Genomic DNA, 18,247 nt, shown 5'->3' with positions numbered 1-18,247 from the left:
TGATGGGGGTCCCATTTTTGTGTATCTTAGGCTGTGACCTAAGGCAAGGTGCTTGTGGGCTCATTGTTACAGTATTTCTTGCTTCTTGGATGGTGAGTAGAAAGTTGAGATGTTTGCAATGTGTTTAATCTCTTTCGACTGATCAATGTTTCCAGTTTTGGGAATGTTCCAAAAACCAATATGATACAAAATTTATTTTACAATTGCTATCTAATATTTGTCAATTGAGCACCCTGGGGATCTAAACCCTTGAGAGACTTGGGCCCTCCATGATGCTTCAGCCCAGGGGATTTTGCCCCCTCCCTCCACCCCCTCTCATTGTATCTGCCTGCTTGTACATTACTTCATAAACCATGTAGTCTCACCTCTGTGTGTACAATCCTTTTAACCAAGCAGTGGGCTCTATCCTACAGGAACTCCACTGTATATTGCAGTATCTTGCTAACTGCAATATGAAGTAACACCAGCTTCTAAGTTCCACATGTTATATTTCAACTTATATTCATGCCAGAACTATGTGGAACTACCATGTGCTCTACACACACAACATATTTGGAAATATCTTACTCTTACTCTGCCCTGTTGCATTTGTGAAAGGCATGGTAGAACAACTACCGTCCATAAGCTTCCTTATGAGCTCTAATTTATGTGATTTTCTTGTCATGATCATGACGTGTGGAAGGAAGTAATATATTTCCCGATTCTTCAGCAAGTGTACACTCAGAATGTTGATAGTAGTCCTGTCCATGATGCACAAAATCTCTCTCACTTTAATTTGTTGAGCATTTCCATAATGCTGTCACACTTACATTTCCATAATGCCGTCACACTTACTAAAATAACCTGCCATGAAACAGTCTGCTCTTTATTGGACCCTCTTCACATCCATCTCTCTTCTATTAATCCAATTTGGTTAGGGTCCAAGACTGACAAAGAATGTTTAGGAGTCAAGCAGACAACTGCTTCATAAGCCTTTTACTTTTACGATAAATAAAATTTCTTAAATACTTCCCAGTGAATGTCAACCTGACATCTGCTTTTCATAACACAGGTGTAATGTGGTCATTTTGCTTTAGCTTGCTCCAAAAGGTCACTCTGAGGTAAATTACAGTTTTAATCTTTATAATAACTTATAAAAAATAGTGTAATTAAATGCTAATGGATCTATTCTCCCATTTACACACAATATGTTATTTACCAAACCCTGCACCTTATGCTGGTCATCTTGCATTCTGCTACATCTTTCTGTCCTTGTTACCTTACTATATAGGATGTCCCAGGAGTAACGGGCAGTATTCAGGGATAAACAGAAATAAACTTGACATGAATGTATACCATATTCTGAACGTTTTTTGAGATACAACACATTTAATGGACATTGTTATGTATTTTTTGTGTTATCCAATAAAATTTCAGGTTTACACATATACAACAATTAGTAAATATGTATGTTTTACAAAGTATCAGTTGAAAACTACAAATTTTTAACACATTCACTTTTAGGTATTCTTGTACGTATCACATTGCAGCTGTTGTACACTTCACAATAAATGTTTAAATATCCCAGTTTCAACTTCAGTACATGTGTGCATTCTTGGGAGAATGTGTTGTGTTGCTTATCGAGGACCTCAGCATGTTCCCTAATGAGGACAGCTGCATCTATGATTCAACCAAACAGTTCATCCCTCATATTCATATTTCCTTTGTACACCTCAGCCTTCATCCAACCCTATAAAACAAAAAAAGATCTGATGGCTTAAGTTCTGGCAATCTTGTGTCCTGTTAATTACACTACCATGACCAAGCCAGTGATGAGGGTAAATACAGTTGAGATGTTCCCTCACACATCTGGTAAAATGTGAAGTGGTTCCATCATGCTGCTAGTACATTGCAGTCTGCCCAGTCAAAGGAACTTCCTCAAGATGTGAAACAAATGAATTTTCCAAACATTGCAAGTAATTCAGTCTGATCATTCACTCTTCTAAAATGATTGGACCTATCAACTTGTTATTGGTTATGAACACCAAACATTGATCAAAAAATGAACTTGGAAATTGGTTTCCACTGTAGTGTGTCAATTTACTTGCAACCATCTATGATTATTAAATGTATTGTTGGCTCCATTTCATGTAAATGTGGCTTCATCAGTGAATAGTGTTAGTGAAAACAAATGATGATAGTCATTTAACCAGTGACAAAATTCAAGTCATGTGGCATTGTTGTCATTACAGAGATTGTGGACAAGCTGTATGTGAAATGAGTTTAAGACGTCCACATGTAATGTTGGTCGTTCATGTGCTTGTCGGGCATTGATATATGCAGATAGTTGCCATGTGCTGGAAGTAGGTCTACACTGCAACATTTCAATGATCTAGTGCTCTTTGACCACAGGTTGTTGAGCTATATTTTCAGAAAAAAATGGGGACTTGAAAGAAATCCTGTTCCATGCATTGTGCAGAAAACTCTGGTAAACACTCTATATATTCTTCAACAGCAGCTGGTGCACTACCATTACAGAAGCCATAAACATGCACCATATCTGCATATCCTTCATTTGGTAGATGTGTGGCATTTTAGCTAGTGCATGTACAAAACTTAATTGACTGATGCTTCTCTCTGACACACTATCAATCTCTCACACTACTTCATTCACAACACGCCATGGACAACTGTGCATTCAGTGGGCTGGTTTAGTGGCAGAAAGGTATCCCAAGCAAAGAGGTTCAAAGCAGTGACGTAGGTTGGACTAGACTATAATGTCAAAGAAGTTGGATGGGTAACACACATGCATGCATGCATGCCTGCCTGCCTGCCTGCCTGCCTGCCAGCCAGTAGCCTAAAAGAAATATACATTAAATGTGTTCTATCCTGTAAACCATTCATATGAAGCTTTTTGCTTCAAATGAGGGTTCTTGTGATATCCCTGAATATTGACAATTGCTCCTGGAACAGCCCTGTAGACATCATCATCATCTGCAAACAATATTGTGGAGCCTCTGGTCTTGTCTACTTTATAATTGATCCATGTCCCAAACGGTAATGGCCCTAGAACAGTCCTTCAAGACATTCTACTTTTGCTTATGATGACTTGTCCCATTAAGATCAACTTCTTACAGTCTGTTTGCTAGGAAGCCCTCAGTCGAGTCATAAGTCTACTGTGACACTCAGCTCATATTTTGTTCCCTAAAAGTAGTGGAGAACTGTATAGAATGATTTTCAGAAGTCAATGAACATGGTCTCAGCCTGGGCTCTACTGTCTACAGCTCTATGGAACTCATGGGTGAACAGAGTGACTTATCTATTACAGGATCTCTGTTTGAGGAAGCCATGTTGATTATATAGAGGACATTTTCACCACCCAAAGAGGTCAGGTAATAATGCATGAGCATAAAATGTATTCCATAATTGTACAACAGACTGACATCAGTGATGGTTATGTAGACCTATAATTAAACGTTATGTGCATATCTCTGGCGACCTTCCTTGAATGGAAGTGATGTGCACTTTTGTCAAATCACTTGGTACTATTCAGTATTATGATCAATAGTAAACTGCTGTGAGAAGAGAAGTAACTTCTTTCACATAATTTTTGTAGAATCTTATAGGTATCTCCTTAGTCCAAATGCCTTTAGACCATTGGGTGATTTTAGGTAATTATCCAATTTGTGCACATTTACCTCAGTGGCTCCCATTTTGGTGTCTGTGAAATGATTGAAAGGAGGAGCCATATTATGATCTTTGACTCTGAAATAATTTCACAATAATGAATTTAGTTTGCCAGCCTTCTCTAATGCATCTTCTGTTTTGGTGCCATTAAGGTGACTGAGTGACTGAACATATACATTCAATCCACTTACTGATTTTTACCTAAGACCAAAGGTTTGTAAGATTTTTAGTCAGATTGCTCAGCAAATTTTACTTTCTAACTTACGGATTGTTTCTCACATTGCTTTCTTTGCTCTCATTTTGGCCTCACACAACTTTGTTTGTCAACAAGGCTTTGACTTCACTTAAATGTCTGATGAAGCTGTCTTTGCTTTTGTATTGATAATATCATTTTATCTGGTGTTTCAAGCAGTTGCATACCTTTATGATTTGGAACTATGTGGGAATTTATGTCACTTTAGTATGCTGCTATATTAAATACATCCAGTGCAGATTAATTATTCACAAAAGCTTACAGAGGAATTTGTACTCTAATACCTAACTTTTTGCTTGTGGAAAGTACAACTTCATATAGAAATAAATAAAAAGTGTAGGTGAATTTGTTGGCTGCAAGATCAGAAATCATGACAAAGAACGATATTAAGGCAACATAATCATTGCAAATAATGTCAGACAAGCAGTGGTGGATACATATGGAGAGTACGCAGGGCACATACCCCTCCACCCCCTCCCCCCCCTCCCCCCCTCCCCCCTCCCCCCCCTCCCCCCCTCCCTCACGAGGCCACTCACGTTGCCACCCATTTTGCCCCAACCAGTCAGCCCACATGCTATTAATTCGTTTATTTTATCAGTCGACTTGACTGAATTGAGTTATCGAGTAGCTGTATTTTCCTATGTAGCACGCCCATGCGCGTCATTGTATTTCATATGTTTCTATCTGGTACATAGATAACTGATACATACCTACAAGAAAAGTCACAGATTTGTTCGAGAAAAGTCACAAATATTCTACTGTTTTCTTGTACAGAGAACCTTCGATAAATAGTGTTATAAATACGGACTACTCACCAAAAGAGAAGGTAGTTTACATTCAGAAGCAGAAATATTAAGACTGAAGAATGAATAAGTAAAAAGTCCTAGTTTTAGCAAGTGCAAGTGTGAAGATTAGTCAAGAGTGAGAGAGATCAGCTGATTGTGAAGTATTAATAATAGTATTTCATAGTAATTTCTCAGTAAAAATATTGTTACGAGACTCTATCGAATGCACTAGAAAGGAACAAAATTGGCAGTAAACGTTCCACACACCCAAATTGCCAAATGACATCATCATTGGAAACTCATCCTTATATTATACATCGTAAGATAGATATTGGCCTGTCGCTTTCACAGTAGGTATTTGTTCACAGTCCATAAAAGTCTGGAAGCAAACATTCTGACAGTGAATGTTCTCAAAACAACTGAGCCGCATATATAAGGGAAGCAGAATCACTGCCAGGTAGTCAGTTTTAAAGCTAAAATCATCGCGATAACTTGAAAGTGATAAAAAGTGAACAACTGCAATTATTGGCTATTACCACAGACTTCAGTCAGTATTGTGCTTAATGATATTAGAAATATGTGGAGTGTGACGATGTGTGTTTTAGTGCTAAGTGTACTAGTGTTACATTTTTCAGTGTGTATAAAGTGTTTATTTGAGAATAATTGGCATCTAATTTTCCTATGTCATAACAATATAAGAAAATAGATTGTTATGTAATAAGAAAAAGAGAAATAGAAACATCTGAAAATACCAATCACTATTCAGTTGCAAAAACACCACCAGGTGTATTGGCAGAGCCTAGCACTTCGTCGAAACTTCCACAACAAAGTTCATCAACTGATTTATTGAATCCCACAGATATTGGCAATTATTTGGATCTATTAGCATCAGGAAATATTGCTGATGATATAAAACAGAAGCTTCTCACAGATCCAAGGAAACCTGAAAAAGGTTATCTTTCCTTCTTCCAAGCACAACAAGAGGGAACAGTTTGAACACAAACAAGTGCACAATAATCACTTTGAACAGTATCCACGGCTGGTGTTCTCACAAGTTAAAAAGGGACTTCTTTGAATTAACCATTCAATTTTTGTGAATAATGAAATGGTTGGAGGAAAGAAAGCAATTATCGCCAAGAAACTTGTGACTGAACCACTAACAAAGTTTGCCAAACTTACTGGTAAAGAGGGTCACCTTGAGACCCACTCTCAGTTGAAGTACCACGTTGAAGCATTAACAGATGCAAAACTATTTTTGGTGACATGAGACAACCGCAAACTTGAGGTCTTAAATAAATTGTCAAGACAGAGAATGGAAAGCATTAAGGAAAACAGAGACTATCTTGTACCTATAATAAAAGCAATCATACTTCATGGAAAGCAAAATATTCCTCTGCAGGAGCATAGAGATGATGGGAGTCTATTAGAAAACAAAAATGACCATGAAAGTATAGTGAGTAATGAGGGAAACTTTAGAGCTCTTCAGAGATTTAGAATTGACACCAGAGACTTGCAACTAAAACATCACCTTGAGACCACTAAAGTGAACACCACTTACATAAGTAAAACAACGTCTAATGAACTTATTTCGTGCTGTGAAACAGTGAAGTTATTGAGAATACTGGAGGGAATCAAAGATTCTCGTTATCACAGCATAATCTTCGATGAGATTTTGGACGTAGGGCACATCGCCCAACTGAGTTTAGCAGCAATATGTGATGATAACAATACCAAATTACATGAAAGATTTTTGGGTTTTGTTGACATCCAGAAAGACAATGATTGTAGTGGAAACATTGATGATGAACCTCAAGAGAGTCAAGATGAAGAGCGTATTGTTACTGGTGAAGTATTAGGTACTACAATTCTAAGGAGAATGGAAAGCCTTTCTCTGTCATTGGATAACTGTGTGGGTATAGGCTGTGATGGTTGCTTAGTTAATATGTCAGAATTAAAAGGAGCTGAGGCTACAATAAAAGAGAAAGCCATCAATGTGCAAGTGGCACCATGTCAAAGTCATCGGCTCAACCTTGCTGTCTCTCGCAGTTGCAAAGTTACAAGTGTGAGAAACTCACTTGGTACTATTGAAGAAGTATTATCATTCTTTACAGGCTCTAGCAAGTAGTTCGCAACATTGAAGAGTCACCTAAAACACTCGGTACAGTCACATTGTCAAACAAGATGAGTTGAGTGACATGACGCTGTTATTCAATTCGCAGCTGATCTTGGAACAGTTTGCAAAGTTCTTAAAGAAATATGATGTTGGAGGGAGAAAACTGCTGCTGCCAAAGCCAATATTTTCCTTCAAGCTCTCTCTAATAGCGAGTTTATCATCACTCTGTTTACACCAAGAGACATTATGAGCATAACATATCCAGTCGGCAAAATCTTATAAGACTCTAGCTTGGACATCGCGATGGCAAAAGCAAAATTAGATTTGACGCCAAGGTGTACGACAGCATGAGAGCTAATGCTGATAGCCACTTTGCTCGTATTGTTGAAGAGACAAAGGCAGTTATGGAAGAGTTAGACGTGAAGATGAGTGTTCCTCATATTACAGGCAGACGGAGACACAAGGAAAACTGATCATAATGATGATGCTACAACATATTGAAAAAGGACTGTTTTCATTCCAACACTGGACCATGTTACAACTGACATGAAAGAACTGTACAAAGTATTTGCTTGACTACCTGCATCTATTGCTACCATAGAAAAAAAGTTTTTCAACCCTGCGGTGTACAAAGACATGGCTGAGGAGGATCAACTTAATGGCTTAGCTCTGTTGAACACTGTCACCCTGACATTGATTGTCCTATTGATGATGTAATTAACCAATTTTTCAGGAAGAATATGAACATAGAATTCATCATTTAAGGAAGAGGACCACGATTTGAACTTTTTTTATATCATAAGATGGCATTGTCTTGTATATGTATATAATCAATTTAAATAAAACTTTCTTAAACTTTGCATGTGACTTGATTATTTTTCATTGTGGTAAAAGTAAAGGTAGCTCAAGATATCTTTAGTGCCCCCTCATTGAGGTTTTTCTGTGTCTGCCACTGCAGACAAGGGATCTCGTCTGAAGAACTACTTATGTTATAGTAATAATGTTGTCATGGACATGGATGGTGATGGAACTTTGTAGAATTTATGCCTCTGAAGAAGATACTTTGGTGATAAAATATGATCTACTATCAAGATGCTAAGAGGTTCAAGACATACTGTAGCTACTGTGTCTTGCAGAGATCTGTAGCCTTCTGCCACCTCTTTGCTGTTGAGGCAAAGCTGGTACATTTTCTCTTGCAGCCTACCTGTCAGTAGCACATTAAACTGTACAAAAGACAGAGAAAAGGAAATTCTATGAAGTAATCCTCTGCAGGTTATGATTGTTATATCGTAGAACTAGAAGAATAAACTTGTCCAACAAATTCATTGTGATAAGTTTTGGAGAAATTTGGAAGGGGGGGGGGGGGGGAGGGCAATTCATCTCCTCTGATACTGACTGTGTAAGGGATTTTATTCTATAACTCATAGGCATCTACATCTACATTCATACTCCGCAAGCCATCCAACAGTGTGTGGCAGAGAGCACTTTACGTGCCACTGTCATTACCTCCCTTTTCTGTTCCAGTCGCGTATGGTTCACAGGAAGAACGACTGTCTGAAAGCCTCCGTGCGTGCTCAAATCTCTCTAATTTTGCATTGGTGATCTCAACGGGAGGTATAAGTAGGGGGAAGCAGTATATTTGATACCTCATCCAGAAACGCACCCTCTCGAAACCTGGCGAACAAGCTACACCGCAATGCAGAGCGCCTCTCTTGCAGAGTCTGCCACTTGAGTTTGCTAAACATCTCCGTAACGCTATCACAGTTACCAAATAACCCTGTGACGAAATGCGCCGCTCTTCTTTGGATGTTCTCTATCTCCTCCGTCAACCCGATCTGGTACGGATCCCACACTGATAAGCAATACTCAAGTATAGGTCGAACGAGTGTTTTGTAAGCCACCTCCTTTGTTGATGGACTGCGTTTTCTAAGGACTCTCCCAATGAATCTCAACCTGGTACCCGCCTTACCAACAATTAATTTTATATGATCATTCCATTTTAAATCATTCCACACGCATACTTCCAGATATTTAACAGAAGTAACTGCTACCAGTGTTTGTTCCGCTATCATATAATCATACAATAAAGGATCCTTCTTTCTATGTATTCGCAATACATTACATTTGTCTATGTTAAGGGTCAGTTGCCACTCCCTACACCAAGTGCCTATCCACTGCAGATCTTCCTGCATTTCGCTACAATTTTCTAATGCTGCAACTTTTCTGTATCTAATAATTTCTGGGTCTCATGAACAAGTAAAGCGAGTTGGGTCTCACACGATCGCTGTTTCTGGAATCCATGTTGATTCCTACACAGTAGATTCTGGGTTTCCAAAAACGACATGATACTCGAGCAAAAAACATGTTCTAAAATTCTACAACAGATCGATGTCAGAGATATAGGTCTATAGTTTTGCGCATCTGCTCAACGACCCTTCTTGAAGGTTGGGACTACCTGTGCTCTTTTCCAATCATTTGGAACCTTCCGTTCCTCTAGAGACTTGCGGTACATGGCTGTTAGAAGGGGGGCAAGTTCTTTCGTGTACTCTGTGTAGAATCGAATTGGTATTCTGTTTGGTCCAGTGGACTTTCTTCTGTTGAGTGATTTCAATTGCTTTTCTATTCCTTGGACACTTTTTTTGATGTCAGCCATATTTTCATTTGTGCGAGGATTTAGAGAAGGAACTGCAGTGCGGTCTTCCTCTGTGAAACAGCTTTGGAAAAAGGTGTTTAGTATTTCAGCTTTACGCGTGTCATCCTCTGTTTCAAAGCCATCATCATCCTGGAGTGTCTGGATATGCTGTTTTGAGCCACTTACTGATTTAACATAAGACCAGAACTTCCTAGGATTTTCTGTCAAGTCTGTACATAGAATTTTACTTTTGAATTCATTGAACGCTTCACGCATAGCCCTCCTTACGCTAACTTTGACATCGTTTAGGTTCTGTTTGTCTGAGAGGTTTTGGCTGTGTTTAAACTTGGAGTGAAGCTCTCTTTGCTTCCGCAGTAGTTTCCTAACTTTGTTGTTGAACCATTGTGGGTTTTTCCCGTCCCTCACAGTTTTACTCAGCACATACCTGTCTAAAACGCATTTTACGATTGCCTTGAACTTTTTCCATAAACACTCAACATTGTCAGTGTCGGAACAGAAATTTTTGTTTTGATCTGTTAGGTAGTCTGAAATCTGCCTTCTATTACTCTTGCTAAACAGATAAACCTTCCTCCCTTTTTTATATTCCTATTAACTTCCATATTCAGGGATGCTGCATCGGCCTTATGATCACTGATTCCCTGTTCTGCACTTACAGAGTTGAAAAGTTCGGGTCTGTTTGTTATCAGTAGGTCCAAGATGTTATCTCCATGAGTTGGTTCTCTGTTTAATTGCTTGAGGTAATTTTCGGATAGTGCACTCAGTATAATGTCACTCGATGCTCTGTCTCTACCACCCGTCCTAAACATATGAGTGTCCCAGTCAGTAAAAGGAGCCAATTATTAACCTAGCTCGGTTGTTGAGTGTAACCTCCACCCATAATATTTCACAGGAACTATCCACTTGTACTTCTCTACAGGATAATCTACTACTAACAGCGACAAACATGCCACCACCAGTTGCATGCAATCTATCCTTTCTAAACACCGTCTGTACCTTTGTAAAAATTTCGGCAGAATTTATCTCTGGCTTCAGCCAGCTTTCAGTACCTATAACAATTTCAGCTTCAGTGCTTTCTATCAGCGCTTGAAGTTCCGGTACTTTACCAATGCAGCTTCGACAGTTTACAATTACAATACCGATTGCTGCTTGGTCCCCGCATGTCCTGACTTTGCCCCGCGCCCTTTGAGGCTGTTGCCCTTTCTGTACTAACCTAAAAAACCGCCCAGTCCACGCCACACAGCCCCTGCTACCTGTGTAGCCTCTTGCTGCATGTAGTGGACTCCTGACCTATCCAGCGGAACCCGAAACCCCACCACCCCATGGCACAAGTCAAGGAATCTGCAGCCCACACGGTCGCAGAACCGTCTCAGCCTCTGATCCAGACCCTCCACTCGGCGCTGTACCAAAGGTCCGCAGTCAGTCCTGCTGACGATGCTGCAGATGGTGAGCTCTGCTTTCATCCCGCTAGCGAGACTGGCAGTCTTCACCAAATCAGATAGCCGCCGGAAGCCAGAGAGGATTTCCTCCGATCCATAGCGGCACACATCATTGGTGCCGACATGAGTGACCACCTGCAGATGGGTGCACCCTGTACCCTTAATGGCAACCGGAAGGACCCTTTCCACATCTGGAATGACTCCCCCTGGTATGCAAACGGAGTGCACATTGGCTTTCTTCCCCTCTCTTGCTGCCATATTCCTAAGGGGCCCCATTACGCGCCTGACATTGGAGCTCCCAACTACCAGTAAGCCCACCCTCTGAGACTGCCTGGATCTTGCAGACTGAGGGGCAACCTCTGGAACAGGACAAGCAGACATCTCCGGCCGAACATCATTATCAGCCGGAGACAGAGCCTGAAACCGGTTCGTCAGACAAACTGGAGAGGCCTTCTGTTCAGCCCTCTGGAATGTCTTTCGCCCCCTGCACTGTATTTTAAGATGTTAATTACCCGTCAGTGAAAATGTAGCATCAGATGACAGGAAAAACATATATAGAACACAGCTTGTTTGAGAAGCATTAATAGTCTATCCAAAACACCTTAGTAATACAGAGCAGTAGGTAGGGTAATGCAGGGATGCTCCTGGTAAAGATGTTGGAACCAGTTAGGAGCCATAGCTGGCATTAAGTCATAAGCCCTGATGATATTGTTGATATATTTTTTATTTTCTGTCATTCAATTACATTTATACAATTTTCTTGTGTTTGAATCTCTTCCCCCTCCCACCTCCCTCTTAATCCTATTTAATTCATTGAAAGAAATAAGAACTGTAAACATTGTATACAGCACTATATTGTGCAAAAGATCTAAAGGTTGAAAGTGTGAACATATATGTTTAGAGGTTGACCATTAGCTGTTGAGAGTTTCAGATGGAGCATTAGGCAATGATCATAGAGGGAGACCAAGAGATGAATACAGTAAGCAAGTTCAAAAGGATGGAAAGCTGGATGAAACCTGTGTTCAGACTGGAGACAACAACAACAACAACAATCATCTCTTTATTTACACAGTTGTTTTACCTGAAATCAAAATGAATGAATCGGCAGTGATATTTTAAATGAAAATTAATTTTGAACATACCACATTTTTAAATTCGACTAAAAAGTATAAAATAGTTTCTCCTAGACTCATACAGATTCCTAACCCCATACATAAAATTGTTGATTGTGAATTTTTAATAGGTATGAAAATACATGTAAGATTTAAAGTGAAAAACATGGGACACATGCAACACGTAATAGTAAGGAGGTGAATTACTAATGCATCATTTATGTATTACATGCACAACCTGGTTTTTGTTACAAGTATTTTCATAGCTATTGTAAATTTACAATCACAGATTTTCAGGGCTATATGTTTGGGTTAGCAATCTGCATTGGTATAGGAGACCTTATTTCTTAATCCAGTTTAAAAATATGGTGTATTAAAAATTCTTTTTTATTTAAATAATTATTTTCTGCTTTTTAGTCTTGTGTGTGTGACATGCATCAGTCCACTTCAAACATTTTGATGAGATTACAACAAAGGTTTATTTCAGTTTCTCTTCACCTGACTCAGCCAATATATTGTCTCCTCCTATTTACATCTTGTAAAAAGTCTGTGAAGGTAAAAATTAGAGAGATTAAAGTTCACACAGAAGCTTATCAGCAATTGTTATTTCTGTCAATCACTCATGACCAGTACAGCAAAAGGTAAAAATTTGAGATATTTGAGTTCACACAGAGGCTTACCAGCAATTGTTATTTCTGAAAATCACATGTGACTAGAACAGGCGAAGGGGGAAATTGGAGTGGTACAGAAAGCATTCTCCTCACACCAGACAAGAAAGCAAATTAATATTGAAAAAAAGTTCTTAGGTTCCTAGCACGATCAAGTAATTAAAATTATTCAAGTTTTCGGCCAAACACTCCTTGGCCATTGTCAAGTGATGTGTCTGCCAGTGGGCTGGTAGTACACCTCCTTATATATACACTAGCTGCCAGCTGTGATTCACAGGTGCTTGCGGCATTGCGATGTATGGGCATACGTTGACACAACGTTCAATGTGGCTGCACAGTCGCTGGATCCATTCTTTAACTACACAATCCCAGAAGCCGTCAGTGAGAGATGTGAAAGATTTTTTATGAGATTTTATCTGTAACCGTTTTGTAAAGCATTCTGTGGTATCATAGGCAATAAAACCTCTCTAGCTCCTTCCTGTGTTATTCCACAGTATGTACTGTTTGTTCAACATAAGACTGGCCACACTTGCAAGGTATTTTGTAGACCCCCAGGTGTTCTGAGACCAGCTGTATCTTTAACTGGTCTCATTAATTGGTGGATTTTTGTCAGATGCCTGAAATTCAATTTAATCTAGCATTGTTTCAACAGGTGGCTTATCTTGCCTGGCATGTAGCCTCAGAATAACAAAAAAAGCAAGTTTCTTTTCCTGCTGCTTGCCAGTGGTCTTATTGGGATTCTTGCTTGAAATCACTTCATTTATTTAATCAACACTACAGCTGTTGTTCCTGAAGATATTGCTTAGGTGACACAACGTTTGGGAAAGGTTATCAACGTCTGATATCATTCTTGCATAATGCACCAATTTTTATAACACAGTGCACTCCTGTGCCCGGTGATGATGACTGATGGTTATCTACATCTACATTCATACTCCACAAGCCACCCAATGGTGTGTGGTGGAGGGCACTTTACGTGCCACTGTCATTACCTCCCTTTTCTGTTCCAGGATCGCGGGAAGAATGACTGTCTGAAAGCCTCCGTGCACGCTCGAATCTCTCTAATTTTACATTCGTGATCTCAGGAGGTATAAGTAGGGGGAAGCAATATATTCGGTACCTCATCCAGAAACGCACCCTCTCGAAACCTGGCAAGCAAGCTACACCGCGATGCAGAGCGCCTCTCTTGCAGAGTCTGCCACTTGAGTTTATTAAACATCTCCGTAACGCTATCACGGTTACCAAATAACCCTGTGATGAAACGCGCCGCTCTTCTTTGGATCTTCTCTATCTCCTCCGTCAACCCGATCTGGTACGGATCCCACACTGATAAGCAATACTCAAGTATAGGTCGAACGAGTGTAAGCCACCTCCTTTGTTGATGGACTACATTTTCTAAGGACTCTCCCAATGAATCTCAACTGGTACCTACCTTACCAACAATTAATTTTATATGATCATTCCACTTCAAATTGTTCCGCACACATACTCCCAGATATTTTACAGAAGTAACTGCTACCAGTGTTTGTTCCGCTATCATATAATCATACAATAAAGGTTCCTTCTTTCTATGTGTTCGCAATACATTACATTTGCCTATGTTAAGGGTCAGTTGCCACTCCCTGCACCAAGTGCCTATCCGCTGCAGATCTCCCTGCATTTCGCTACAATTTTCTAATGCTGCAACTTCTCTGTATACTACAGCATCATCCGTGAAAAGCCGCATGGAACTTCCGACACTATCTACTAGGTCATTTATATATACTGTTAAAAGCAATGGTCCCATAACACTCCCCTGTGGCACGCCAGAGATTACTTTAACGTCTGTAGACGTCTGTCCGTTGATAACAACATGTTGTGTTCTGTTTGCTAAAAACTCTTCAATCCAGCCACACAGCTGGTCTGATATTCCGTAGGCTCTTACTTTGTTTATCAGGCGACAGTGCAGAACTGTCCGGAAGTCAAGGAAAATAGCATCTACCCAGGAGCCTGTATCTAATAATTTCTGGGTCTCATGAACAAATAAAACGAGTTGGGTCTCACATGATCACTATTTCCAGAATCCATGTTTATTCCTACAGAGTAGATTCTGAGTTTCCAAAAACGACATGATACGCTATCAAAAGTATGGATTGACATGAATAGGTTTTCTGTAGATGCTGTGACCAAAGCATCCATTTTGTTTGATGTGGATGAGGACATTGGGAAAGGGCAACATTTTGTTGTTTTCTACTTCCAGGGTGAACTGGGTGTTGCTGTTAATACCTTTGAGGAGTTCCAAGGAGCCGTCAAGTTTCTCATTTCCATGGGACCAAATGATGAATGTGTTGTCAATGTATCAAAAGAAACAACTAGGCTTTAATGGCACTGTGTCTAAGGATATTAGTTGCAGCAGGTCACAGAACACCTGGAATCTACAAGATACCTTGCAAGTGTAGCCAGTCTCATGTTGGACAAACAGAGCACACTGTAGAACAATGCAGAGAGGAGCACAAGAGGTTTTATCTCCTATGATACCCTAAGAAATCTGCTTTAACTGAGATTCCTTTAGAAAATGCTCACCAGATAAAATTTGATGAAATGCCCATCATGGCTTGCCCTAATGGTTTCTGGGACTGTGTAATTAAAGAAACCATTGAAATAAAAATGACCAATAACATCATAATTAGTGATAGTGGCTGGCAGCTCAGTATGGCATGGGATCCTACAATCGTGTGGTTGAAGCAAGCGTATCGAACACCGAGTCAATGTATGCCCATACATGTCAGTGCCATGAGCACCAGTGATGTCACAGTCAGCAGCTAGTTTATATAAGGGGTGTACCAGCAACCCACTGGCAGTCATATCACTTGACTATGGCCAAGGAGTGCTTGGCCAACAGCTTATGTAATTTTAATCACTTGACATGACTAGAAACCTGAGAACACTTTACTCAGTGTTGCCACCAACAGACTCTGCATTCTTACGAATTAATATTGCATTGGCGTCCAGTTCTGAGCTATGTTTAAAATTTCAGGTCTTTAGCTCATCAGGAACTTAGTTTAAAATTGATTGCAAAATTTATATTGAGCAGACAGACAGACAAGAAAGCACTATTCAACTCCTCTTCCTCCCTCTCTCAGCTCACTCATGGATGTCCACTCACATACTGCTTGGAATGAATTAATATACTACCACACAACATGTCAATCCTGCAGGGAAGCCGAGATGTTAGGTATTACCAAACTTTTTCACCTCCACCCCCAGCCATACCAAGCAGACTGACAAGAAAACAAATTAATATTCTTCACTATTTTTAAAATTTCAGGTCCATTTCCTATTGGGAAAAAAATTTGTGCCAAATGGACATAGAGACAAGAAAGTGACCTAATAAAAACATGGTTAAACGAAAACACTTCCACCCAAGCAGCACCTCTCCCTTCCCTTGTGTGATGTCAGTTGTTTGTTTGTTTGTTTGTGTGTGTGTGTGTGTGTGTGTGTGTGTGTGTGTGTGTGTGTGTGTGCGCGCATGTGTTGCACACGTGTTTATGTTAGTGTCAACATTGAGTATCTCCTCTCATGTTTCTCTTTCAGATGAAGCTGTATTGCCACAAGTGTATTGCTCTGAAGTTTGCTCAGATATTTTGAATAAATGTGGAGGTAAGAAGAAAGCACCTTGGAAGTCACTGCAGCCTGTGGCAGAGGCAGATATGCGGTATATGGACATCTGCATCTTGCAAACCGAACACACCCCAAGAGACACTTGTGAATACACTGTTCCATTTGCTTTTATTTTGGCAGGGTGTTCAGATGGGAACTGGAGGTAACCATGTTTTGAGTTCATTAAGCTGGATATAATCATCTATGTTACAAGACTGACAAAACTATCCTATTGTTACATTGCAATAATTTTCTGATGATCCCACCTTCCTCCCTTCCTTTAAATTTCACTTTACCTCTCTTTTCAATTGAAAATTCTGGAAGTACTTTAATGATGCCATTTTTTTCAATATGTGAAGAAGGAACTGCAGCTGAAACCAGAAATATTGTAAACAAAATTTATTTAAGAGTGTAGAATAATATTAATTGACTATTTCCGAAAACACAAGCATCTGAGGCTGTCAAGTTCAGAATACATGCCGCACTACAAAATTCAAGATGTGATGAAGTGCCATAGATGAGTGCAGTTCTTTTGAAAAAAGTGTTGAATGAAAGAAACCGAAGTCTTGCAGAACTCGATACATGTACATATGGTACTTTAGTGCACATATTGCTTATACATGGCCCAGCCTGTTTAATGTGGTCACCACTTATGTTTGACATCCATGTACAATAGCTACTCACTGTGGCAGGTGGCAGCACTATCAGAGGAGGGTATATAAAGCTTTTCGGGGGATGCAGAAAACAGTGAATCTGTTGTAAAGTGGAAACAGAGTGATTTATCTGACATCCAAAAGGACTTGATCTTTAGATTTTGGGCCAAGGGTGGAAGATTTTCAAAACTGTTAAGTTTGTAAACCATTCATGTGCCACCATGGTTAAAGTATACCATGCATTGCAAAATGGTGCTATCGGAACTGGCATACAGGAAACTGTGGTGCACCATGGTCCATAGAGGACAAGGGTGAATGCTGACTGTGAAGCTGTGTCTGGGTGAATAGATGTGCGGCTGTTATGCAACTCACGACCCAGATGAACCAAGGGACTGTGAACAGTGTCTCCTCAATGACGATTCAGCGATTGTTGCTGCATAAGGGCCTCTCAAGCAGGCACCTGGTTCAAGCAACCATGCTGACTGCTGTTCATCTGTGATGAAGACCAGAATTTGCATGACAGTATCACACCTAGCTGTCCACTGAGTGGCAACAGGTGGTCTTTTCAGATGAATTGCATCTTATACTCCATCAGACAGATGGTCGATGGCATGTACAGCATGAAACATCTGAAACCAAAAACTCCGCAGACATTTGGCAGAAGGCTCCAGGCTGGAGGAGGCAGCATTATGGTTTGAGGAATGTTTTTGTGGCATTCCCTAGATGATCTTGTCATTCTGGAAGGCACAGTGGGTCAGCAGAGGGTTGCCAGTTTGTTTTCCCTCAGCATGATGGCATATACCAGCAGGACAATGCACCATGTCACACAACTCAAAGTGTATGTTTGTGGTTCAGAACCAGGATGGGTTTACTGGACTCCTGTGGCCTCCAAACTGCTCGGATTAACACACAATCAAGAATCTGTGGGACCACCTCGATTGGGTTCTTTGTGCTATGGATCCTCAACTAAGAAACCTAGTGCAGCTGGCCACAGCACTGTAGTTGGTGTGGCTCCACATCCCCGTAGGTACCTTCCGGAACCTCACTGACTCCTCCTGCACACCTTTCAATGGTTTGCACTGCAAAAGATGATTATTTAGGCTTTTGACAGGTTGTTTGTTAATGTGACTGGACAGTGTAGTTAGCTGCTACAGGATAATTTAATTTAGTCTAGTATTTTGCATGTGCCATGGCTCATATTTTCAATAACTCCCCACAATGTGGAATTATGTCAGTAGGTTCATAAATAAGACATGGTTTTCATAACTG

The 18,247-nt window shown here is 40.1% G+C and overlaps 1 protein-coding gene across 3 annotated transcripts in view; it reads left to right on the top strand.

Annotated features, from left to right (window-relative positions):
* Positions 1–18,247, top strand: part of LOC126298610 (WD repeat-containing protein 6) — a 268,743-nt gene that overhangs the window by 213,459 nt on the left and 37,037 nt on the right. For all 3 annotated transcript variants that reach the window (XM_049990014.1, XM_049990015.1, XM_049990016.1), the window contains exon 13: positions 16,260–16,488. In XM_049990014.1, the coding sequence (XP_049845971.1) occupies positions 16,260–16,488 (229 nt within the window). The remainder of the gene's footprint in view (positions 1–16,259; positions 16,489–18,247) is intronic.

The sequence above is a fragment of the Schistocerca gregaria genome, chromosome X (genome assembly GCF_023897955.1).
Source record: "Schistocerca gregaria isolate iqSchGreg1 chromosome X, iqSchGreg1.2, whole genome shotgun sequence".
Classification (NCBI taxonomy): domain Eukaryota; kingdom Metazoa; phylum Arthropoda; class Insecta; order Orthoptera; family Acrididae; genus Schistocerca; species Schistocerca gregaria.
Note: the sequence above shows the minus strand (reverse complement) of the source record. Positions and strands in the feature narration are given on the sequence as shown.